Source organism: Mobula hypostoma, chromosome 10 (assembly GCF_963921235.1).
Source record: "Mobula hypostoma chromosome 10, sMobHyp1.1, whole genome shotgun sequence".
Taxonomy (NCBI): domain Eukaryota; kingdom Metazoa; phylum Chordata; class Chondrichthyes; order Myliobatiformes; family Myliobatidae; genus Mobula; species Mobula hypostoma.
Genome location: NC_086106.1, coordinates 78,201,764 through 78,228,882, shown reverse-complemented (window position 1 = coordinate 78,228,882; position 27,119 = coordinate 78,201,764). Strand labels below are relative to the sequence as shown.

General features: G+C 40.4%; 1 protein-coding gene and 1 long non-coding RNA gene across 3 annotated transcripts in view; one reads left to right on the top strand and one right to left on the bottom strand.

Annotated features, from left to right (window-relative positions):
- f8 (coagulation factor VIII, procoagulant component) overlaps nt 1–11,771 on the top strand; it is a 79,539-nt gene extending 67,768 nt beyond the window's left edge. The window contains exons 22-25 of one of the 2 annotated variants that reach the window (XM_063060670.1): nt 4,400–4,544; nt 9,847–9,992; nt 10,476–10,658; nt 11,550–11,771. In XM_063060670.1, coding sequence (XP_062916740.1) covers nt 4,400–4,544; nt 9,847–9,992; nt 10,476–10,658; nt 11,550–11,705 — 630 coding nt within the window. In that variant the 3' untranslated portion in view covers nt 11,706–11,771. Of the gene's footprint in view, nt 1–4,399; nt 4,564–9,846; nt 9,993–10,475; nt 10,659–11,549 lie in introns of those variants that run through there. The other variant, XR_010019515.1, reaches the window with a different exon arrangement.
- On the bottom strand, nt 5,725–21,610 carry LOC134352968 (uncharacterized). The gene is made up of 4 exons (XR_010019516.1): nt 21,479–21,610; nt 18,918–19,594; nt 7,644–8,196; nt 5,725–7,241 (listed from the first exon to the last, which is right to left on the bottom strand). It is a non-coding gene; the product is annotated as an uncharacterized LOC134352968 (long non-coding RNA).
- Nucleotides 21,611–27,119: the final 5,509 nt, after the last annotated feature.

The following is a 27,119-nucleotide window of genomic DNA, read 5'->3' as shown; positions in this document are numbered from 1 at the left end:
GATTTTAATTTCCCAAATATTGATTGGCATCTCACTAGAGCAAGGGGTTTAGATGGGGTGGAGTTTGTTAGATGTGTTCAGGAAGGTTTCCTGACACAATATGTAGATAAGCCTACAAGAGGAGAGGCTGTACTTGATCTGGTATTGGGAAATGAACCTGGTCAGGTGTCAGATCTCTCAGTGGGAGAGCATTTTGGAGATAGTGATCACAATTCTATTTTCTTTAACATAGCATTGGAGAGGGATAGGAACAGACAAGTTAGTAAAGCATTTAATTGGAGTAAGGGGAAATATGAGGCTATCAGGCAGGAACTTGGAAGCATAAATTGGGAACGAATGTTCTCAGGGAAATGTACAGCAGAAATGTGGCAAATGTTCAGGGGATATTTGTGTGAAGTTTTGCACAGGTATGTTCCAATGAGACAGGAAAAGATTGATAGGGTAAAGCAGTGGTCCTCAGCCACCGGGCCGCAAAGCATGTGCTATCGGGCCACAAGGAAATGATATGATTTGGCGATATGCACCTTTCCTCATTCCCTGTCATGCCCACTGTTGAACTTGAATGCACGCGAGGTCATCATTTGCGCGTCATCCATGTCAGCGCAGGAAGAAGATTAACTCCTCGAGCTTGCAAGTGATGGTGGGCTGAAAAGTATGTTTGACATAACATCTCTGCTGACATTCTGGATCAAATTCAAGGCTGAATATCCTGAGACAGCCACGAAAGCACTGAAAACGTTGCTTCCATTTCCAACATATCTCTGCAAAGTGGGGTTTTCTGCAATGAATGCAATGAAAACTAAGTTGCAGAATAGACTGGCCATAAGGAATCCCCTTCAAGTATTGTTGTCTCCCATCACCCTTTGATAGGACCGTCTTGTTGCAGGAAAACAAGCCCAGGGTTCCCACTGATTCAGCAGTATTGGTGTGTTGCAATGATTTTATATGTTCATACGGGGAAAATATGTGCTGTGTGTTTAATATCCAAACGTTACTTAAAATGTTATGATGCTATTGACTTATAAGTGACTTATAATTGACTTATCACTGTATTCATGCCAGGAAAATATGCGCTGTGTTTAATATTAAATCCGTTAGATAAACCCTTTTAGAAACGAAATTGAGTGTTTTAGCCACTTATAAGTGACTTATAGTTGACTTATCACCTATATTCCAGTTGTGATTAACACCCCGCCCCCCCCCCAGGGTTGCCAACTCTCCCGTATTAGCCAGGACATCCTGTATATTGAGCTAAATTGGTTTGTCCCATACAGGACTGCCCTTGTCCTGTATTTCCCCCGCTAAGGTAGAGCGTTCCTATGAAACCTTTTGAGCTGAAATGGCGTAAAGCGAAGAAGCAATTACCATTAATTTATATGGGAAAAATTTTTGAGCGTTCCCAGACCCAAAAAAAACCTATCATACCAAATAACACATAAAACCAAAAATAACACTAACATATAGTAAAAGCAGGAATGATATGATGAATACACAGCCTATATAAAGTAGAAATAATGTATGTACAGTGTAGTTTCACTGAACAGAATCGCCAAAAGAGATATGTAGAAAAAAATCGGCACGTACACGCGTGTGCACACAGGTGCCCACGCAAGGCTTCATGGTCATGGTAGTCTTTCTCGGGGTAAACACAACGTATTTGACTGTTACGTTTGTCCGTTGGCAACCCTACCCTCCCCCGCCCCGGGTTGGCCGGTCTGCAAGATATTGTCAATATTAAACTGGTCCGCGGTGCAAAAAAGGTTGGGGACCCCTGGGGTAAAGGAACTGTGGTGTACAAAGGCTGTTGTAAATCTAGTCAAGAAGAAAAGAAAAACTTATGAAAGGTTCTAAAAACTAGGTAATGATAGAGATCTCGAAAATTATAAGGCTAGCAGGAAGGAGCTTAAGAATGAAATTAGGAGAGCCAGAAGAGGCCATGAGAAGGCCTTGGCAGACAGGATTAAGGAAAACCCCAAGGCATTCTACAAGTATGTGAAGAGCAAGAGGATAAGACGTGAGAGAATAGGACCAATCAGGTGTGGCAGTGGAACCAGAGGAGATAGCAGAGGTACTTAATGAATACTTTGCTTCAGTATTTACTATGGAAAAGGATCTTGGTGACGGTAGGGATGACTTACAGTGGACTGAAAAGCTTGAGCATCTATATATATTAAGAAAGAGGATGCGCTGGAGGTTTTGGAAAGCACCAAGTTGGATAAGACACCAGGACTGGACGAGATGTACCCCAGGCTACTGTGGGAGACACAGGAGGAAATTGCTGAGCCTCTGGCGATGATGATTGTATCATCAATGGGGGCGGAAGAGGTTCCAGAGGATTGGATGGTTGTGAATGTTTTTCCCTTATTCAAGAAAGGGAGTAGAGATAGCCCAGGAAATTATAAACCAGTGAGTCTTACTTCAGTGGTTGGTAAGTTGATGGAAAAGATCCTGAGAGGCAGGATTTATGAACATTTGGAGAGGCATAATATGATTAGGAATAGTCAGCATGGCTTTGTCGAAGGCAGGTCATTCCTTACGAGCCTGACTAAACTTTTTAAGTATGTGAGTAAACACATTGATGAAGGTAGAGCAGTAGATGTAGTATATATGGATTTCAGCAAGGCATTTGATAAGGTACCCCATGCAAGGCTTATTGAGAAAGTAAGGAGGCATGGGATCCAAGGGGACATTGCTTTGTGGATCCAGAATTGGCTTGCCCACAGAAGGTAAACAGCGGTTGTAGATGGGTCATATTCTGTATGGAGGTCGGTGACCAGTAGTGTGCCTCAGGGATCTGTTCTGGGACCCCTACTCTTTGTGATTTTTATAAATGACCTGGATGAGGAAGTGGAGGGATGGGTTAATAAATTTGCTGATGACACAAAGGTTGGGGGTGTTGTGGATAGTGTGGAGGGCTGCCAGAGGTTACAGCGGGACATTAATAGGATGCAAACTGGGCTGAGAAGTGGAAGATGGAGTTCAACCCAGATAAGTGTGAAGTGGTTCATTTCGGTAGGTCGAACATGATGTCATAATATAGTAAGACTCTTGGTAAGACTCTTGGCAGTGTGGAGGATCAGAGGGACCTTAGGGTCCGAGTCCACAGGGCATTCAAAGTTGCTGCGCAGGTTGACTCTATGGTTAAGAAAGCATACGGTGCATTGGCCTTCATCAATTGTGGGATTGAGTTTAGGAGCTGAGAGGTAATGTTGGAGCTATACAGGACCTTGGTCAGACCCCACTTGGAGTACTGTACTCAGTTCTGATCGCCTCACCACAGGAAGGATGTGGAAACCATAGAAAGGATGCAGAAAAAATTTACAAGTATGTTGCCTGGATTGGGGAGCATGCCTTATGAGATTAGGTTCAGTGAACTCAGCCTTTTCTCCTTGGAGCAACCGAGGATGAGAGGTGACCTGATAGAGGTGTATAAGATGATGAGAGGCATTGATGGTGTGGACAGTCGGAGGCTTTTTCCCAGGGTTGAAATGGCTAACACAAGAGGGCACAGTTTTAAGGTGCTTGGAAGTAGATACAGAGGAGATGTCAGGGGTAAGTGGAAGCAGATAGGGTCTTTTAAGAGACTCCTGGATAGGTACATGGAGCTTAGAAAAATAGAGGGCTATGGGTAACCCTCGGTAATTACTGTAATAAGGACATGTTCGGCAGAGCTTTGTGGGCTGAAGGGCCTGTATTGTCCTGTAAGCTTTCTATGTTTCTAACATGAGATGAAGAGTCCTTGAAAGTGAGTCCACTGGTTGTGGGAACATTCTAATGAGGGGGCAAGTGAATTTGAGTGAAGTTATCCCCTTTGTTTCAAGACCCTGATGGCTGAAGTGTAATAACTGTTCCTGAACCTGGTGGTGTGGGTCCTGAGGCCACTTTAAATAAATTTAAAATATTGTTGTTATAGCAATACCAGAATGGACTGGATCAACCAAGTTTATGCTTATTAACCAGATCTTTAGTTCAGTTAGTCCTGACGAAGGGTCTCGGCCCGAAACGTCGACTGTACCTCTTCCTAGAGATGCTGCCTGGCCTGCTGCATTCACCAGCAACTTTTATGTGTGCTGCTCTAGTTTCATAATCATTTTCCCTTCTGACATAGAGGGATCACGTGCCATTCGTTGCGTATATGTTGGCTCACAAAGCAATTCTACTCCTCAATTAATTTTCCTAAAGTGACGAGTTTATATACCAACTTGCACTTATTTAGGATGTAGAAGGAAACCCACAATATCATATGCAAGTTCCACACAAATAGCACCGGAGGTAAGGATCAACTCAGGTCACTGGATATGTGAGGCAGTAACTGTATTAGCTATACCCTGTACCACCAGAAAAAACTCTAAGTGTATCTCATACAGAGTTTTACATTTTGTTTTTCTTCAATTCTTAGATATTTAAAGGAAACATTGATGGAACTGGGAAAGTGAAGAACTATTTCAATCCACCGATCGTAGCTGAATATATCAGAGTATATCCAAAACCAAATGGAGGACCACTGGCACTGCGAATGGAGTTGCTGGGTTGTGACCTGCAGAGTGAGTTCATTAAGGAAAGGTGATGATTGAAAGTATGAGGAAAAGAGATTCAGGCATATTGCCGAGTACCTAAAAGTTAAAACTGAAAAGGAAGGGTAGAATAAAAATACAATGCCTATAAAAAGTATTCACCACTCCCCTTTGGAAGTTTTCATGTTTTTATTGTTTTACAACATTGATTAGCAGTGATTTAATGTGGCTTTTTTGACACTGATCAACAGAAAAAGACTCGTGTCAAAGTGAAAAAAGATCTCTACAAAATGATCTAATTACAAATGTGAAACACAAAATAATGGATTGCATGAGTATTCACCCCCTTTTAAAATGACACAACCAAAGCATCACTGATACAGCCAATTAGTTTTAGAAGCCACATAATTAGTTAAATAAAGATCTGTTTTCGGAGACCTGTGTGCAGTCGAGGTGCTTCAACTGATTGTAGTAAAAATACACCTGTATCTGGAAAGTCCAACTGCCGGTGAGTCAGTATCCTGACAAAAACTACACCATGAAGACAAAAGAACACTCCAAGCAACTCCGCAAAAAGGTTATTGAAAAGCACAAGTCAGGAGATGGATACAAGAACATTTCCAAGTCACTGAATATCCTTTGTAGTACAGTTAAGTCAATTATCAAGAAATGGAAAGAATGTAGCACAGCTGTAAATCTACCTAGAGCAGGCCATCCTCAAAAACTGAGTGACTGTGCAAGATGGGGACTAGTGGGGATGCTTCACTGCAGCAGGCCCTGGAAGGCTTATGAAGGTAGAGGGTAAAATTAATGCAGCAAAATACGGGGAAATCCCAGAGGAAAACCTGATGCAGTCTGCAAGAGAACAGCAACTTGGGAGATTCGTTTTCCAGCAAGCCAATGACCCCAAGCATAAAGCCAAAGCTACACAGGAATGACTTAAAAACAACAACGTCAATGTCCTGGAGTGGCTAAATCAGAGTCCAGGCCTCAACTCAACTGAGAATTTGTGGCTGGACTTGAAAAGAGCTGTTCCATCACAATCCCCATGCAATCTGACAGAGCTTGAGCAGTTGTGTAAAGAAGATTAGATTAGATTATGAGGACACGCAGTCCTCTTTTATTGTCATTTAGTAATGCATGCATTAAGAAATGATACAATGTTTCTCCAGAATGATATCACAGAAACACAAGACAAACCGACTGAAAAACTGACAAAAACAACATAATTATAACATATAGTTACAACAGTGCAAAGCAATACCGTAATTTGATGAAGAAGACCATGGGCATGGTAAAAAAAAGTCTCAAAGTCTCTCGAAAGTCCCATCATCTCACACAGATGGTAGAAGGAAGAAAAAAAACTCTTCCTGCCATGAGCTTCCAGTGCCGCAAACTTGCCGATGCAGCATCCTGGAAGCACCCGACCACAGCCGACTCTTGAGTCCATCCGAAAACTCTGAGCCTCCGACACCGAGCACTGAGCACCATCTCTGCCAAATGCTTCAATCCCAGCCCCAGCAATAGGCAATGCTGAGGATTTGGGGCCTTCCCCTCCGGAGATTCTCGATCGCACAGTAGCAGCGGCAGCAAAGCGGGCATTTCAGAAGTTTCTCCAGGTGTTCCTCCATGCTTATCAAGGCTGTCTCCATCAAATCAGGATTGTGCATGGCCCCCTAGTTAACACATATTGATATCATTTAGAACGGCTGCGCACGCTGCCACCTTCTCCTCCCTCCTTTGGAAAATGGGGGAGAATGGGGGAAAATTACAGGGTCCAGATGTGCAAAGCAGATAGAGACCTATCCACACAGACTCAAGGCTGTAATTGCTGCCAAAGGTGTATCTACTAAATACTGACTTGAAGGGGATGAATACTTACGCAATCAATTATTTTGTGTTTTATATTTATAATTAATTTAGATCACTTTGTAGAGATCTTGTTTCACTTTGACACAAACGAGTTTTTTTCTGTTGATCGTGTCAAAAAAAGCCAAATTAAATCCACTGTCATAAAACAATAAAACATGAAAACTTCCTGGGAGGGGTGAATATTTTTATAGGTACTCTATATCATTACCATATTAGATTAGATTATGAAGACACGTAGTCCCCTTTTATTGTCATTTAGTAATTCATGCATTAAGAAATGATACATTATTTCCTCCGGTGTGATATCACAAAACACAGGACAAACCAAGACTAAAAAAACTGACAAAACCACATAATTATACATATAGTTACAACAGTGCACAATACCATAACTTGATGAATAAAGTCCGTGAGCACAGTAAAGTTCAAAGTTTCTCAAATGTCCAACATCTCACGCAGACGGGAGGAGGAAGAAAAACTCTCCCTGCCATGCCGACCACGGTCCGATTCTGAGTCATCCGAAAACTTCGAGCTCCGATCAGCTCTCCGACACTGAGTACTGAGCGGCATCTCTGCCGAACAATTCGACCTCCTTCTCGGTCGCCAAAAGCAGGCAAGGCTGGGGATTTTGAGGCCTACCCTCCGAAAGATTCCCAACCACACAGTAACGACAGCAGCGGACGGGCGTTTCAGGAATTTCTCCAAATGTTCCTCTGTGCTTTCTCCATCAAATCAGAATTGTCCATGGCCCCTATTTAACAGACATGACATCATTTTTCACCGGAGAGCTGCGCACGTGCAGCACGCTGCCATCTTCTCCTCCCGCTATATGCTGGACTGCACTTGCATGTCTCACTGTATGATAAAAGAGTATTTAGAGAAACTTGTGTTACGTAACCAGCACAATGAATATCAACCGAGACAGGTTATATAAAAACAACCAAACATTTATTAAACACGGATAAATGATAAGGAAAAAAACAAACAAAAACTTTAACCGGAAGTTAACTGCTATGCAGCCATTCAAACAACTCGTCACTCGGCACTGGTTACATAAAGCGTTAAATGTGAAAACAGTTCTTAATGCGATAAAGTCAAATATAGTTCTTAAAGCGATAACGTCGAAAGTCCAACAGATTTACACGTTCAATTGGGAGAGACTTCTCCGGAGAAGGATTTCTTCACAGACACAACTTTCCTGCTGGTTCTGTCCACAGGATTCACGATACCGAAAATAAACAGCTTAAAACAACTGACCTTAAATTCTTTTAGAGAGAGAGCAAACCGTTGCATGAACTCTTTGCTCTTTTTGGCAAGAGTTATCTTGATGCAGGTCGCTACTCCTCCAACGAAGACTCAATAAGGTCAATCCTTTGTTAAACTGCCAAACGATGCCAACTCCTCTTGATCCTTTGATCCGGTAACTTCGATAAAGACTTCACTCTCCCTTCTACTGTTGGAATTGAGTAAATTTCCAGTCCAATAATATGGTATCTTGCAACGCACAACCGTTTTAAAAATGAAATTGCGTCACAAAAACAAACACGCAAACAGAGACACAGCACGTTCTACCTGGAAATCTACAAATTAAAAAAAACTAACTGCGTCACCTGGGTCGACCCTTATATACCCGTGGAGCACATGTCATCACGTGGCCTCACATCGGCGGGAAAATCACATCAGGTGACCTCCAAAAGACCGTTACATCATTCTCACAAAAAAAAACACAGATCTCCTTGAGCATGTAACACTTGAGTGTTTTTTGGTTACCTGACCAGCTGTCTTGGACTTGCACTTGCGAAAGGTAAACCTATAAGGGAAATACAATTTAAAAAATGAAAATGTAGCTCTGGACAAACGCATAAGTTTTAGAAACTTTTGCTGAGCTCTACTGGATTGACACACTGTCTTTAATGCTATCAAATAATGACCCAAGGGGGTACATTCATCCAAGTAATTGTAATGCTAAGCTCTAGTAATGTAAGTGTGGCACGGCAACCTAGCGGTCACTGCAATACTTTACAGTGCCGACTGTAAAATTGATTGGGGTTCACTCCCACTGCCGTCTGAAGGAGTTTGAATGCTCTCCCCACGGTCCTGTCGACTTCCTACAGCAGCTCCGGTTTCCCCACACATTGCGTTAGGATTAGTAAATTGTGGCCTACCCTGGTGATGCCCAAAGCACAGAGACACTTGCGGGCTGTCCCTGGCACAACCTTGGACTGTGTTGGGCGTTGACGCAAACTACACAGCTCTCTGTCGGTTTGATGTATATGTGACAATTAGAGCTAATCTTTAGATCTTTCACATGTTGGGACTGCAACACTGTCACAGTCTCAAACAGATCTCTGTGCTGCAGTGCGTCGGCGTTGTAAATTCTACACTTTTCAATTTTATCATCTTAAACAGACTCCTTTCAGGAAGAAATCAATGAACCAAACCATCTGTAAAACTAGAGAACAGCTCTGTTAATCTTTTTTGTTTCGACTGTTACGGAATTAGTAACCAGAAATGAAGCACAGCCAGTGCTGAATTCTGACATGGGCTATGCTAACATTACTCACTGCACCATCTACCCCGAGTGACAGAAACATAATTAATTAATTAATAATACAAAAACAGGAAGTTGATAGTTCTTTGCAACATTGTAAAATTTTGATTGGATGCCACGGTAGCATAGCAGTTAGCTCAACACTGTTACAACTCGGAGTTCAGAGTTCGATCCAGTTCCTCTGGATACTCTGCATTCCTCCTACAGTCCAATTTAATAGGTTAGTTGGTCATTGTAAACCCTCCCGTGATTAGGCTGAGTGTTGAATTCTTGGGTTGTTAGTGGTGTGGTTCCAAAGGGAAGGGCTTATTCCACGCCGTATCTCTAAGTAAACAAAAATAATAAATATTATTCATTAACTTCTATCTCTGACATTATTTCTCCAAATACCATGGTAAAGTTCTTCAACGTGGTAGGAGACTAGGTCTTTATGACATAATGTGGATTGCATGGCCCTTTTAAACGCTACCTTGACAGATTGTCTAATGTTTTCATTGGTTGTAAGAATAGTTGTGGATGATTCGAAAAAATAGGGATAAAATTAAAATGCACTTAATTTTGTCAAGAAAATAAAATCACTTGAATACCTTTCCTACAAGTTTTATTACTTAGCAAAATTTTTACATTGCTTCAAAAATTGTATAAAATTATTCTAAAATAATTAACCATCTCTGTGTGGTCCATGTGAATATATTGTTCCAGTTAGGTTAGCTTGTAAAAGAAACATCAAGCCAATTAAAATCACTATGGATAAAATAATGCTCAAACAATGTTTGTTTCATTATTTAGATATTTTTGCACCTGGATTTCTAAAATGGAGTAAACCTTTATGTAGAAGCTTTCAATGAATTTTACCTAGTTGTCTCTACAACATAATGTTGGATTTCAGAAATTACTTATGTTCTTTAGGTTGTTCTTTGCCACTTGGAATGGAGAATGGGATCATTAAAGACCACCAACTCAGTGCATCCTCATTCTGGGTTAGCTTAAATGCCTGGACCCCATCATTGGCTCGTCTCAACCAGCGAGGGTTCACTAACGCATGGGTGCCAAAGGTATGACAAATATCAATTACTCATTCATGAGCCTGTATGGTAGAATCTTATGACTGCAGTATATAGGGCTTTGTAATGTGCTCAGTGGAGTTCAAGTCTAGAGACTTTAAGTAAGATGGATGCCAGTTGCTACTATAAAATTAATCCATCATCAAGGACACCATCAAGGTGGAGACTGGTTAAAAGGGGATTTCAGATCAACATCAGGAAGCATTTGTTTACACAGCGAGCTGTGTAGTTGAGAGTTGTACCTTAGAGACTTCCAAATCTAAACTCGATAGTTATTTCAACACACTATGTGAACAGGAATTTGGCAAGCTTTGTTGGGCCGAAAGGCCTGTTCTTGTTAAAAACTTTCTAATGTTCTAATTACAGAATGACCAGGTTTTTGCCTTTTGTATTCAGCTTTAATCATTGTTTTAAGAGTTAGAATGCCAATAATCAGTCAAATTGTGGAATTAAAATCCTGCATATTCTACGCAGAGGAACAATCCGCATGAATGGTTACAGATTAACTTTCTACAGAGAAAAAGAATTACGGGGATTATAACCCAAGGTGCCAGCTTCCTGAAACAGCCTATGTTTGTGAAGGAATACATCATCTCATACAGTGATAATCGTAAAAACTGGACTGTTATTAAAGATACTTACAGCCTGGAAAACAAGGTAAATTTTGAAATTGTAAGATGCTTCAGAACAGACCTTAAAAAATATTGCAATGAAATCATAATTGTTAATCAAGACTATTATCTTTAAAAACTGGACACATGTTCTGTATCGCAAGAAGCTTTCCCTACAATTTCAGCACCCTATCAAACCCAAGGCAACTTTATCCATTTTTCTCACTTATTCGCCTCTCCCCTTTACACAGCGGAGATGAGAAAGAGCCAAATTTAGTGAGTGGATAGAACCTGCATCTCAGAAATAACTAGCAAAGTAGGTTCTACCAAAGTGCCAATTTCTCCATTTGGCTGTTTGCTGTTTATTTGGTCACTTATTCAGAAAACCTAAATGAGTTTAAATTATTATTACATTTACTGTTGTATGTGTCATTGAACTGAAGGACTTTTGGAATGAGATTGAGTACAGAGTGAATACAAAGCAGTTTCAAACTAGATGGCAACATTCAATCCAAATCATCTCTAATCTGACTACTTTTCCCATTTTTATCATCACGGCATCCACTGCTGAATCATTCCCTCCTTAGCTTAAAGAATCTCTTGGGTCCCTATTTCAAAACAAAAAGAAAAACCATTCTCTACACCTCCCAGTCTAAACCTGGTGCTCTAATATTGCTTGTTACCATAGAGAGATTTCTGGGCTGAGAAGAGCCGAGTAGGCAACAAAAAAAGGAGTCGATGGGAGATGTGCTATGACAAATCAGCTCTCTGCAAGGTAATTGGATACCTGTGCAGCTTTCACATTGTGAACAGAATAGGGATGGAAATTTAAATACCAATAGTGCTTTAAAAAAAATGTCTAATAAGATTCTTCTGTGTTTGTCTCTCATCTTTTTTGTCCAGATGCTTATCAATATTTGAATTGTTCATTTTGCAGATATTTAAAGGAAACGTGGACAACAATGGCCAAGTTCAGAACACCTTTGACTATCCCATATTTGCACAGTTTTTAAGAATCATTCCACAAACTTGGCAAAAAAACATTGCCCTCCGCATTGAAGTATTGGGATGTGATACAGAGCAGAGAATTTAAAGACAAAAATATATGAAAAAGATTTGAATAAGATGTAGCAATAAATAACCAGCCTTCCAAATACTGTCTCCCTTTCTAAGTTTTATGTCATTTCACTGTTGTCCAGAGTCTGTTGATCACATTAATTTTTGTTACCAAAGACTAAGATGAAATATTCTTGTAGATAAATATTAAAGAATATTCAGTGCATTGTTTAAACTTTAAGTAACAATTTCCTCAAGCAGCCATACTTTGCAAAATCCCTCCTTCATTAGTGTACAAATGTGGGTTCCTTAAAGAAGTCAGCACAATAAAGTATGCCCAGGGATCTGAGACTGGTTTAGATTTCCTACATTTCCTCAATTGCAAACTTGTCTGATGATATCTTACCCTCTACAGCCTGCATGAACAATTCTTTGAACTCAAAGTGTCAATTCATACTGAATCCATGCACCTGCTTTCACATTCTTTAATCATTTTCAATTATTTGGAAATGTGGAGTCATTATGGTAATCACAGATGAGCTGCCAACAAAGTAATAACAAGTTTAAAATTGTAATCGTGAAGCCAGTGGCAAACAAAACAAAGATAACTGCTGACTACTTTATTAATCACACTTTTTCTGGTAAACACTCACTACAATCAATAGCCTTTAACTTCCCTGTCGGAGTTGAGCTTTTGAATCACCTGTACGACCTGGCATTTTTGCCGTGTGAACTAAAGTTTCAAAGTTGTGGGACATCGTGGCAAGGTGTGTACAGGCTGAATGGAGGCAGCGGCGTCTCGGTCCACGAGTGGAGAATGAGCCGGTGTTTGGACTTTGCTGGAGCAGTCTTGGAGGTAATTTGATGCAGCAAAACTGAAGCGGAGCCTGGGCCCAAGAGTGAGGGAATACCCGAGATTTGATTGATTTTAACGCCAGGCCGAATTAGAAATGTTGGGTATAGGTCGAATCGAGGCAGCGGGAACCCGGCCTGAGAGCGTAATGAAGCGGCAGGGCCTGAGAGTGTAATGAACCGGGCCTGAGAGCGTAATGAAGCGGCAGGGCCTGAGTCCAAGAGCAAGCAATGACCCGAGGTTTGCTCGATTTAAGCACCGGGCCGGATTGAAAAAGTCTGGGTGTCGGGAGTAGAGGCGAAGGGCAAGCCAGTTTAGTTTGTTTCTCTGCAAGGTTTACTCATCTCTGTGCTGAACTGAGGCAAAGGCCTGCAACTAATGAGCTCTTGAATCGGCTGCTGGCTCCATGTCTGTGGACACACTTTCGTGAACTTCATGAATGCTATTTACTTCTTTAATTGTTTGCACAATTTTGTTTTTATTCTACACATTGTTTAATGGTCTTTTTTAATGGCTTCTATTTGGTTTCTTTGTTTGGTGGCTGCCTGTAAGGAGATGAATCTCAAGGTTGTATATAGTATGCATACTTTGATAATAAATGTACACTTTGTACTTTGAACTTTCAATAAATAGTGTGTGTCCAGTCTTTCAAGTGAATAGTTACTGAAACTCTCATATGGGTCAGAATGTTGTTCAACAGTCAGATTTCTGCATGTCTTCGAGTTCTAGGGGGACGGACAACAACATTACACCAGGCCCTTTCTTTTATTTGTGCTTCAGAATCAGGTTAATTATCACTGACTTATTTGACATGAAATTTGTCTTTTTTTGGTGACATCAGTACAGTGCAGAGACATAAAAATTACTATAAATTACAAAATTAATAAATAGTGCAACAAAAATGAAGAACAAATAAGTGTTCATGCATTCATGGACTAAACAGGATCTGATGGTGGAGAGGAAGAATCTAAATCAGTGCATGTGGATTTTCAGGTTTCTGGACCTTCTCCCTGATGGTATTAAGCAGAAGAGGGTATGCACAGATGGCGAGGGTCTTTAGGCACTGCCTCTTGAAGACATCCTCGATGGTGGGGCGAGTCATGCCTGTGATGGAACTGGCTGAGTGTAAACCCTCTGCAGCCTTTTGCGATCCTGTGCATTGGAGGCTCCATACCAGGCAATTAGAATGCTCTCCGTTGTGTATTTAAATTCCAGTAATATTGTAGCTATATTATTTGATTAACCATTCTTTCTTTGTTTAAATAATTCATTACAGGTTTTTACGTAAAAGTAGGTGAATGGCATACGTCATCACACCACCACATTCATACATTCGAGCCTCGCTTAGTGGAAAAACAAAACTAAGACACGCATCTCCTGGCCATGTTTTACTTTCAATAATTTTATGTTTTGGTGTTACAAAACATAACACTTTCCACTATGTATCTATAGAAATCTGTAGGAGATTTAGTGACATACCAAATCTCCTCAAACTCCTAACAAAGCCACTGGCATGCTTTCTTCATGACTACATCAATATGTTGGACCCAAGACAGATCCTCCAAGATGTTGGCACCCAGGAACTAGAAACTACTCACTCTTTCCACTGCTAACCATCAAATCCGGTCTGGTGTGTGTTCACCTAACTTCTTCTTGAATGCGAGGCTGTTGTTACAACATTAGTCAACCAACCAACCTATCTCCTGCATGTCTCCTTATTGCTATCTGAGATTTTACCACCAACAGTGGTATCATTAGCAAATTTATAAATGGTCTTTGATCTGTGCTTACCCACACAGCCATGAGTGCAGAGAGAGCAGAGCGATGGCTAAGCGTGTGTCCTTGAGTTACACCTTTGTTGATCGTCAGCAAGGGGGTGATGTTATTACTGATCTGCATGACTTTGCTCTCCTGCTAAGGAAGATGAGGATCCAGCTGCAGAGGGCCAGTTTTTGAAGCTTGGCAATCAATCCTAAGGGGATGATGGTGTTGAGCCCTGAGCTGTAATTGATAAACTGCAGCCTGAAGTATGTTTTGCTGTCATCTAGGTGCTTCAAAGCGGAGTAGAAGACCAATGAGATAGTGTCCACTGTAATCCTGTTGTGACAGTAGGTGAACTGCCGTGGATCCAGATCCTTATTCACCTGTGAAGTTTCATGAACTTTTTCTATGACATGGAACTTTGAAACAGAATTGAATTGACTTTATTTCTTACATCCTTCACATACATGAGGAGTAAAAATCTTTATGTTACTTCTCCATCTAAATGTGCCATGTGCAATCATAGTAATTTATAATAAATAGAACAGTCAATGTAATATAGAGTACACTCAAATCAGCGTGAGTTCATCAGTCTGATGGCCAGGTGGAAGAAGCTGTCCCGGAACCTGTAGGTCCTGGCTTTTATGCTGTGGTACCACTTCCCAGTTGGTAGCAGCTGGAATAGATTGTAGTTGGGATGGCTTGGGTCCCCAATGATCCTATGGGCCCTTTTAAACTGTATGATTCCTCTGTGGTTTCCACATCCCATTCCCTGTTATCCCATCAGAGATGACCCACCTCACCACGTTCGTTCTCTGTTACACTCCCAGTCTGCCAATGGCTGAAAAAGCTCCATCAGGTCAATGTGAGTCCTTAAAACTTCCTCAGTATCACAATTAATGATATGTAATATGTCCAGCAGTTTCTTTCATTTTAAATTTCTAGAAACTTGGGTGTTTTACATTTTATTGCATTTTCTGTTCTCTTGTTTTCATTCATCTTCCATTTACTTTCCTCTGCTGTTACAATTTATATATTTTCTCCTTGGAGCGACGGAGGAAGAGAGGTGACTTGATAGAGGTGTATAAGATGATGAGAGGCATTGATGGCATGGATAGCCAGAGGCTATTTCCCAGGGCTGAAATGGCTAACACAAGGGGGCATAGTTTTAACTGCTTGGAAGTAGGTATAAGGGGGATATCAGGTGTAAGCTTTTCACACAGAAAGTGGTGAGTGTGCGGAATGCACTGCCAGTGAAGGTGGTAGAGGCGGATAAAATAGGGTCCTTTAAGAGAATCTTAGACAGGTACGTGGAGCTTAGAAAAATAGAGGGCTATGCAGTAGGGAAATTCTGGTCAGTTTCTAGAGTAGGTTACATGGTTGGTACAACATTGTGGGCCAAAGAGCCTGTAATGTGCTGTAGATCTCTATGTTTCTATGTTAACTATTCTGCAGACTTCACCACCACCAGCTCATGGCATTTAGCCTCCACCTCTCTCCCCTCTCTGCAATTTGAATCATGTTTGATTTCTAACCTTCCCTAGTTCTGTTGAAAGGTAATCAGCTTCAAAGTTGATATACATTATAACAGAGGAGAGCATTCAGCCAATCCAGTTTAAGATGGTGCTGGTGATGCCCAGTAACTATTTATTAGTGGCAAAAAATCAAAACAAAGGAAACTACTAAATACTTTATAAATAACGATCAATGCTCACGATAGAGAGGCGAGATAGTGGTTGTGCAGGGAAGGCATGGTCAAGGCAGGCAAAGGTAGAAGCAGGGTTGAAGAACAGTCAAGGCAGAGTTGTGGTGTCCCCTGGAAGGCGAAATTTGTAAAGGTCTCGTAAGGGTCAAATAGTGGTGGCATTGTTTAGGTCCCAGAGCAGTCGAAGGGCGAGGAACAACCCAACATTTGGGTGACTTAAGCACAGGGCCAGATTGAAAATGTCAGGATGTCAGAACTAGAGGTGAGGCGAGGGCCAATTCTGCCCAGATCTGCGTGCTGCTCTACAACATTTACTCAACTTCATAATAAAGGAAAAAGAAAAAGAGAGGAAACATCATTCATGAACTTTGAAGCATTAGAAATGGATGGAAATTTTGAGAGAAAGTTAAATGTGAGGTTCACCATGACAGAATTGAATAGCGTTCCTAGAAAGGCAAAGAAAATACCCCCAGGAAGGATCAGATAAGTTATCTAATTTGAGTGAGAAAAGGAAGGAAGTTTTTTTTAAGTTATTTAATTATGTATGGGAAAACAAAAAACTTCCTAAAGCATGGAAAGAAACAATCATATTTCCAATGCGTAAACCAGGAAAAACTCCTAACAATCCAAGTCATACACCAAAGGTATTAACCTCATATTTTTGTAAGACCATGGTAAAAATGATTACTAAGATGATCGTAACAAGATAGTGTATTTTTAAATATCAGAGTGAGTTTAAGAGAGGAAGAAAAACCATAGATCCAGTTTGATGACGTCAAGAACATGAGATGAGGAGGGTTCAATTGAACAGAGAAAGTGAAGCAGCTGTTTTGTTTGACGTAGAGAAAGCATATGTATGTTGTAGAAGGAAAGTTCATCACCAAATTATGTAAATTGGGAATTAGAAGTCAAATGATAATGAATAAAATATTTTTAATTTGGTAGATCTATCATGGTGTGAGTAGGAAAATCTATGCTAAGTAAACGATTTGTAGAAAATGGAGCTCCTCAGGTAAGTATTGTTAGTCTGTTGTTATTTGCTATAATGATAAATTATATATTTTCTAATATAAATAGTATCACTATTTGTGGATGATGGAGCTATGTGGAAAAGGGATAGAAATGACTAAGTTATAATACAGAAATTTCAAGAGGCAATAGTTAAAGTGGAAGATTGGACATTAAAACGGGGATTTTCAGCAAAGAAATCCGAAATAATGTTTTCAATAGCAAGAGGATAGAATCGAAGTCATAGACCAATAGTATTAACCTCATATTTTTGTAAGACCATGGCAAAAATGATTACTAAGATCATCGTAACAAGATAGTGTATTTTTAGATATCAGAGTGAGTTTAAGAGAGGAAGAAAAACCATAAATGTTATCAAAAGTGAAGAAAACAATGGGATGAAGAGAGAACTGGAAGACATCTTTATAATATCCAAAAAGAAGTGGATGGTCAAGGATGCAGGAAAAAATTATGAGGAGGAGGTGATAATATTGAGGTTGACTAGTGGGCAGACAGGGTTAAATAGTACATTTTTTCTAAATGAAGAAACACAATAATAGGAGGTGTGCGTAGTGTAATCAACAAGAAATGGTTGAGCACGTACTGGTGAGGTGTCCAAGGTAAAATCGCAAGAAGGCGGCTGATTTTAAAGTTATTATGGAATAAAGTACAATTTAATATTAACAATATTGTGCTGAAATTATCACAGGATTATTGTTGCTTTAAATATATAGTGCGGGTTCTTAAGAATACTGGCTTTTGTGGAATTTGAATCAAATATAAATGTACAGCATTAAGATATCCTGACCTACACTCCAGTTCAGAAGGTGGCGATTGTGAACCTTAAAGCTGTTTGCTAATTGCCACAACAGCTCAGGAGAAGAATGGGTGATGACTTACTTCCTTGGATGAGACAGGATGTGGCCATAGGGCTACTTTGTGAGGAACTGCCCAATTTGGTCCAAGGACAAGAACAAAATAATTTTGTTAATGCACTTTGAAATTTAAGATAGATTTTCCAATCTCCCTTCAGGCTAATTCCTGTTTGGTGTAAAATGACCCACCCACTGAAAATTATTCTTCTTCCTCTGATGTTTATTGGTGGTTGGCAGTTGAACTTAAATGTACATTACCACCACCAACTGGACTGGAATGTGGTGTACAGAGTTGGGAAATAAAACCCCTACGAGTTCTTTATCAAATGAAAACTAAATTACCACAAAACCCCCAATAGATTGAAAATAATGAAAGACAATATTGTAAATTAAATTTAAATCACTTCCTTAACAAAGTTTTTAAGTGAACCCAAAGCTAGTAGTGCAGTCAGCATTTGCTTTCTTTGAACCTTCTATGCTTCACATTGTAAAAGAACATGTTCAATTGTTTCATAATGACGACAAAACCTACACACCCCAGAGTGATGTTTTCCAACAAGATATAAGGAATAATTAGGCAAAATATGCACAATTCGAAGTCGAGTCAATACAATTCCTTCCCTCCTTTTACCCCCTTCTCCCATCAATCCAACAGTTTTATGTACTCTGTATGGTGCCTCACCTTATGCCCATTACCCCACAGGTCTTGCCATAATCCCCACATTCTTAGCCCCACCAACTCCGTTGCTTCTAATTCGCTAAGTGGAAGGTCTATATCCACGCTTGAACTTTTAACAGCTTTTTGGCCAAACAATCAACTCACTCCTTCCCCTCAGCACCTTTATGTACAGAGACCCATAAGAAGCGGACGTGTAAACCAATATTTTGAATATGAAATAAAGTTTGAAGACTAGTCAAAACCGAAAAAATCTGAACAAATTACAACTTTGCAAGGACAAATTTCCTCTACCCACTGTAAGCCCAAAATGATAGCAACCAATTCTGCTGTATATACTGATAAAAATTAAGACGTTAACTTATTGTTACCTGCAAGTCAGACACAAAAACAGCCACACCCACGTTCCCAGTTAAAATATCTTTTGATCTATCAGTAAAGATGGTTAACATATCACAATAATTTCCTTAACATATTGACGAAGCAACCGGCTCTCGGGCGTATCAGCTGCGCCCGTTTCGGATACTTTCTCCCTTTGTGACGTGCGATCCCGGTGTTCGGGGCTTTGTGACGTCACAACGATTGGCGTGGAGAGCGGCGGGTGGAACTCCGGACTGGGTTCCTGGAATAACCGTAATTGTTCGTAAATTATTGCTGCTTATGGACCATTCACTTGAAGGAGGAAACGAAAAAAGATCAAACGCTTTCTTTTGAATAATATAAAATAACAGCATCTTAATCATCGCCATTGAGACCAAAACTGAAAAGGGACAAGAGAACGTTTATTTTACGGTACTTAAAATAAACTGCGCAAGCAGATTTGATGCGACTGTATCCATTTGCTCAAAACTACCAGGAGGCAGTTATATTTGCCACCTTTGGTCATGCACCTTTTCTGTGGGTTTTTATCATTGGATTATCTTCGGTGTCAACAGTAAGCACATCCTGTTTCAAATGTAAGCAGGCTCTCTTCACCCCGAAGCACACGAAACATGATATCCGCGCATATCCAAACGAAGAGGCGCAACTTCATTTCAATCGTGATTTCCTGCAAGGAAGAAGGAATAAGTTGCCTCCCGTTGCAAAGGGCATGATGATCATAGATAACATTGATAACAAGTTGGTCAATGTTACAGAACTATGTAAGTGCTGTAATAAAAACGCCGAAACAGTCTCCAAAATCGGCCCACGTGAAACTTTTAAGCGATAACAATGTAATTGTTTCAGATTCTTAAAATTATTGATATAGGGAGACTAAACATATTTTAAACTTCAGCTGTTCCATCAGTCCTGTAGATTCAATTGTATAAGGTAGATTCGGCATGTATTTTACTTTATATCTGTTTTAGCGCAAATACGTGAATCTCTCTCCGTTTTATTCAAATATTGGCTGATCATATTACTGTGCAAAATTATGCTTACCTGCACAGCCCTTGGCCTACTGCAGACCACTTCCGAGACATTAGTGAAAAAAAAATCACAATCAAACACAAATCTATAGTAGCCCAAGTGGTCGGCAGTGTTCAGTTTCTTAGAGTGGACCATGGGCGAAAGGGAAGGAGGTGGGGCACCAGAAGGGGTTATGGATATGAACATTGATTTCTCTAACCCTTCCCTCCCCTCCCCTGACCAGCACACCCCTAGTGCCCCTCTTCCTTCCCTTTCTCCCATGGTCTACTCTCTTTTGTCAGATTCCTTCATTTTCTTCTTCTTCTCCGTCTTGTTTTACGGCGGTTGGCACCCAGCTTAATTGTCCATTACCGCCACTTTCTGCTCCGCAGTGTGCAATAGACTTACATTCTAAATCCCTTTACCCAATCACACACCCACACATACTTTGACCATCCTAGTACACTATTCCTGCTTATTCATCATATCCTATAAAAAAAACCCTGTACCCCTTGAGAAAGCTAAAAATACCTGGACGTGCTCTCTCACCCATGCCCAGCAACCCTTTTAATGTGAATTCCTGCACCCGCAACTCCCTTAATTTAATTCTCATCATCTCTCTCTGTATCCCATACTTCCTGCAACTCAGAACTGCATGTTCTACTGACTCCTCTTCCTGACATTCCTCACACAATCCTGTCGGATGTTTCCCTATCACTTTCAATGTTTTGTTTAACGTACAGTGCCCCAGCCTTAACCTAGTCCACACAGTCTCCTCTCTTCTGTATCCACTACCTACCCTAGTACCTGCAACACTTTTTTGTATTCGATATAAATGCCTCCCTTTCCCCTCCCTGTCCCATCTTTCTTGCCACATTTGGTTGATATTTTTTCCCAGATTACACACTTAACCTCTGCTTTACTGATTCTAATGTGCATTTCTATATTTTCTTTCTTGAACGCCCTCTTTGCCAACTCATCCACCCTCTCATTCCCCTTCACCCCTACGTGTGCTGGAACCCATAAAAATTTTACCTGACCTCCCTGATTTGCAATTCTTGTGACTGACTGAAGGACTTCATAAAGTACATCTTGCCGACTGTTTGAGTGAAAAGACTTTAAACTTGTTAGAACTGAGGATGTCAACACTTTGACTTGTCTAACTTTCTCCACCCATCGCAATGCAACCAACACTGCCAGCATCTCCACTGTATCACCCCTAATTTATTAGATGATGTTCTGCTGATTCCAATTTCTTTTGCTGGTATAGCCACCCCAACCCCAGATTCCTTCATCATTAGACCTTTACCTTTTCCACCAATCACATCCCAGCATCCCCACTCCCCCCACCTATCACCTGCCCGCTTGTGCCCCTCCACTCTTACTACCTTCCTTTCTGATGAAGGGTCTCAGCCCAAAACGTTGGCTATTCCCCTCCCGAGAGATTCTGTCTCACTTTGTGATTACATCTATTTGCTGGGCCCAGTTATCCGAGATGTTAATACCCAGGAATTAAAGCTGTTTATTCTCTCTTTTGACTCACCATTGAGAGCTGGCTGGATGGTCTCCTAGTGTCCCCTTTCTGACGTTAACAATGAGCTACTTGGTTTTGATGACGTTGAGCATGAGGCTGTTATCACAGACCACTTACCCAGATAGTCCGTCTCACTCCTGCATGCTGACTCACCACATAACAGTGGTGTCGGGAAATGCGTAGATGAAATTGGACTCTGCTTAGCCAGAGTTCTAATTCCATTTCAGAACATAAAGAGTAGAGCAGGAAGCCACGGGTACAGCACGATGTGTGCCTGTGCTGATGGTCATTGAGGGGGAGCTGCTGTTACTGATCTGCACTAACTAAGCTCTGCCAATCGGGGAGTTAAGGATCTGTTAGCAAAGGGAGGAACTGAGGCCCAAGTCTTGGACCTTGGTGACAGGCTTGGAGAGAATGATAGTGTTCAACACTGAGCTGTGCTTATTGAACAGCAGCCAGGCGTTTGCATTACTGTTGTCCAGGTGATTCGGAACAGAGTGGAGAGCTAGTGAGACAGCATCTGTTATTGATTGCTGTGGCAACTGGAAAATTGAAGGGCATCCAGCTCTTTTCTAAGGCTGCAGTTGGTTCACTTATTAACCAACCTCTCAATACTTCATTACAGTGGGTATAAGTGGTGCTGGACAGTAGACATTGAGGGAGACCACACTGCTCTTCTTTGGTACATTGTACTATGGATGTCCTTTTGAAGTAGGTGGGAGCCTCAGATCACATGCAGGAAGTCGAAGATGTCCTTGTGTACACAGCCAATTGTTCTACCCAGTTCTTCAGCCCTAGCCCAGCACAACATTTGGATTATAAATTCCTTAGATTCTTGTGCTTTCTCCACTAATCCTCAGGTGATAACTTGCATTTTAATTATTTTATTAAGTCCAGTAGCTTTCAAAAGAAATCAGTGAAGGAGAAATAAAATTCCATTGAACAGTTACATACAGTATAGATTATCAATCTGCTGTGGACTGTGGATTCTGTTCATAATTTATTTATATTAAAGCTTTAAATACTGTTGACAATAATAGATAATATTTCCATTTATTAACTAGTTTGAGGTAGTTGTAGCCTGTTTAAAATAAATGGCAGATAAGTAGGAATCCAAAAATCAGTTTCCTTCTACTTTAATTTTTCGGTTGTAAGCCAGCAACGAGAGAAGTCCTTTTTCTCCTTCCCCAACCCCCTACGGATTTGGGGACAATATTTTTATTCAAATATAGTCCATAAATAAAACAAGCGGTGTTCCAGAGATAGATGATGTAATTCAGAACTTTACTGTTTGAAAATGCCAGTGACTGCTGGACGTTGCACCAGTGTAAATACATTTGCGGATGTAGCAAAGGAAACGGGTTGCAGGAACTGTATGCTTTTATTGATAGGTACCTTGGCAACCCTCCCCATGGGCAGCTTATCACCTCTATTCCCCTGACTTTCACCTTCGTCCCAATAGAGAGTCCAAACAATCAGGAGGGTCTAAAACATTGCTGGAAATTACGCAGCTCATTCCGGTACTGAAAAAGAAGTTACAATCTCTCACGCCACAAATAGGCATGGGACATTGATTTGGCTTGGCTGAAGAAATCACAGGCAGCAAAATGTTTTCTCATGAAATGCCAGTAAGCTTACTCATGGTATATGTAGGCTGGCAGCTGGCAAGGGCAGATAAATCTGAATTCCTCATGTATGTGATTTAAAGTAAAGTTTTACTTTCCATTCACTGAACAAGATCAAACAGGCAGCACAGACCTGCAACCTGTCATCATATTGGAGAAATTGAAAGGATATTTAATCCAAAAAGCAAATCCGTATGAAATTTCTTGTCATTTTAAGAAGATCAGAATTTCTGCTTTCAATATATTCTGTAATGCTTGATGTAAGTGATTTGATTGTGGGAAGTTGCAAACGGGTGTTCATCCTCCCACTTCCATACTAGTGTAGGAGGGAGAACTTGGATTTTTGCCTCATGACATTAAGGAATCCTACACCTGCCTCTCCAAACACACGAAACTGAAACTAGCCCATAGGCCTGCATTTGATGGCAGCTATGAATTCTTCTGCAATGAGATGTGGGCATTCTGATATTCTTAAAGAGGAGGAGAATTTCTTGTTGCTAAAGATTCTTTATCGGCTGAGGTTCCCTCATGATCAGAAAAATGTTAATTCCAAGTTAGTGAACTGTTTAAGCATCACATTTATCATCAAGAATCCCCAATAGCTGGGTCATGTTCTCTTCTTGCTACCACAGTCAGCCAGTAAGTACAGAAGCCTGAAGTTCCACATCACTTGGTTCAGGAACAGTTACTTTCTTACGTCTGCCAAGTTCTTGAACTGACCTCTACAACCCTAACCCTACCTCAGCATTGGAACGTTATGGACCTCCTCTGTCGATCTGCCTCTCTACCAGAGGACTTTAGGTTCAGACCCAGGGAATAATTGTCAAACACAGTTTACTTAAAGTTACATACTGTTTATTAGCAAGCTTGTGTTTCAGTTGGCACAGTAGAGCCTGGGAAAATCTGGGGCTTTTTGTTAAACATTTGTTATCACATAGATACGCTGATGTTGCGAAGCATCCTTGGTTAATGGTTACACAAGCAGCTTTCTCATGCACAAGCACTCCTTTGTTCCCTGCATGTGCCTCACGGTTAGCAGGTTAGTTATTGTACAATTTACGAGCCAAGCTGCAAATGTCAGTTAGGTTTTAACCCTTTAAATTCTGCATATAATTCCTCATTCCCTCCTTTTGCACATTCCATGACAATCAGGATTATCAATGTCGGGGTTGCTGTACGTCTTAATTTTCATACTCGTGTAAGAAGGGTGGACAGTAACCCTTGGGTTAGCATTACTAGCCAAGCTGCGAGTGTCAGTTAGGTTTTAGTCCTTTTAATTCTACATATAATTCTTCACCTCTTGCTCTGCTGTGAGCTTGTCTCTGATTGTGTCTTGTTTTATTTTCTTCGGTGCCTGGTATAATTCATGTTTTGTGTGTTATTTAAACCTCTGTGCCTGCAGGCAAGTTTAATATTTTACCTGTTCCTCAATGAGCTTATGCCCTTGACAATAAACTCAACTTGACTTGATTTATTAAATTAACTTTCGGTCAATAGATGCAAGGCCGTTGGGGATTGCAAAACATGGCGTGTTAGACTGAAAATGGTTTAAAAAGCCAATCTATCCATCATCCTTGTAATAAGTTTGAAAGTGACGTAGACAGAGGGAAAACAAAATTCACTTGTTTTTGAACAAGACAATTTCTATTTTAGCACTTAATAAAATAAGAGACTAGATAGAGCATTTTCACTGCAATACTATAAGAATTTTTTGCAGCACAGAGGCTAGTGTTAAAGTATTGTAAACTGGAAGACAATCCAAAAACTGCACTCAGCTAAGAATGCATATTTAAGCATTATTGAAGCATTAGAGTATATAATCTGTGAATACATCCAAAATCCCACTGAGGATTGCTCAATGAAAAGCAGCAGTGGAACCACACACGGAGGCAGGAGGCAGGAGCCAGGAGCCAGGAACTGGTCATCCTAAAGCATATGATTCTTTTTCATCGCAGGGAATGCTTAAAGGAAATTGTTCTGGAAGTCAAGTTGTATTACTTGCCTGTAGTTGGATACAAATAGTGCAAATTAGTCACAGTTATAAAGCTTGTAACTATAAACAGTCATCCACAGATATTTTCACCAACCAACAACGTCTTGTTAGGAAGAAAACCAATAAATAGTAATATCTGCTACAAGCACAGAAAGTGGGATTGGTTTAGGCACAATTTTATTGAAAGATGAAGGAAACTCAAGGAGTCAATTAAATTCTTCCTCATGGGACTTTCAGGGTACTTTTGTCATAGGCACTTAGTGGCCACTTTATTAGGTATGAGAGTGGAACCCAGTGTGGCCTTCTGCTGCTGTAGCCCAAGGTTCGACATGCTGTGAATTTTGAGATGCTCTAACATGTGGTTAGTTGAGTTACTGTTGTCTTCTTGTCAGCTTGAACAAATTTGGCCATTCTCGTCTGTCACTTATAAGGCATTTTGCTCACAGAACTGCCACTTATTGGATGTTTTTTTGATTTTTGCATCATTCTCTGAAAACTCCAGAGACTGTTGTTCATGAAAATCCCAGGAGATCAGCAGTTTTTGAGATACTCAAACCACCCCATCTGGCATCAACAATCGTTCCAGGCCAAAGTCCCCTGAGATCACATTTCTTCCCCATATTGATGTTTGGTGTGAACAATAACTGTATCTCTTGACCTCGTCTGCATGTTTGTATGTATTGAGTTGCTGCCACATGATTGGCTGATTAGATGTCTGCATTAACGAGCAGCTGTACAGAAGTATCTAATAAAGTGGCTACTGAGTGTATTTACATAGGTGAAGGACCTTAGCATTAGGGAAGACAATATTTTTCATTAAAGAGCACTGTGGTATCAAGCATGGTTCTATCAGAAACTTCTCTATGGAATCTACAGTGGTGCAATAGTTGAGATAAAAGCTCAAAGGAATCTGTTCATTCTGGTCCTATAGTCATAGTCATAGTCATAGTCAAACTTTATTGATCCAGAGGGAAATTGGTTTTCGTTACAGTTGCACCATAAATAATTAAATAGTAATATGTAAATTATGCCAGGAAATAAGTCCAGGACCAGCCTATTGGCTCAGGGTGTCTGACCCTCCAAGGGAGGAGTTGTAAAGTCTGATGGCCACGGGCAGGAATGACTTCCTATGATGCTCAGTGTTGCATCTCGGTGGAATGAGTCTCTGGCTGAACTTTGTGAAGCTGGGGGCACCTAGAGGAGACACATGCACACACGGGAAGAACATACAAACTTTCTTACAGAGGACGCCGGAATTGAACTCCAGTCTCTGACGACCTGAACTATCTTTGTGAACACACACTTTGCTTTATCACCTAGTTTTCTTAGCATCAATTTGTCCAAGATTAGCTAATTCAGACATCTATTGATGATAAAACTACTAACCATCTTGATTTGTATGGTGTAGAACCAAACTTGACAATAAATTAAGACATATTTTTAAAATACATTCATGAATGAGTATATTACGCAGATCTGCCTGTGTAGAGGAATGGCATTGCAATCACCTGTGCCTCTTGAGTAAGCTATTTAACTATTCAACATTTTTGCTTTCAGCCTCAAATGGCCTTACTTCCATAAGAAGAGAAATGCAAAAATTTTTGAAGAATATATTTAACATTGAACGTAAGTTCAGATCTTATTTCTTATTTGTACCTTGTACTTTATAAAGAATTATCTTAGAAGCATACGAAGAGTAATATGTCTAATTAGTTGTTAGTGTTACCTTGACAGATAATGTATGCAAAGAGAATCATGATCTTGGTTACAGCGACGCAATCTGCACAGCTTGTAACCCTGTTACATCAGATACAGTATGTGTTTAGTTATGTCAGTGGAGAGACTGCAACAGTACATTAATTTGAGAGTACAGTGACCTCGAGGTTTACCAAATGAACATTGAGAGCCAGGGAGTGAAGGCAAGGAGTTTTAGTAACTTGGAGTTTTAGCTGTAACGTAAAGGAAGCTATCTCCTTCCAGTGAAAGTGAGAATATTGTAGGGGCAAATAATTGCTTTCAAATTAGTATCGTT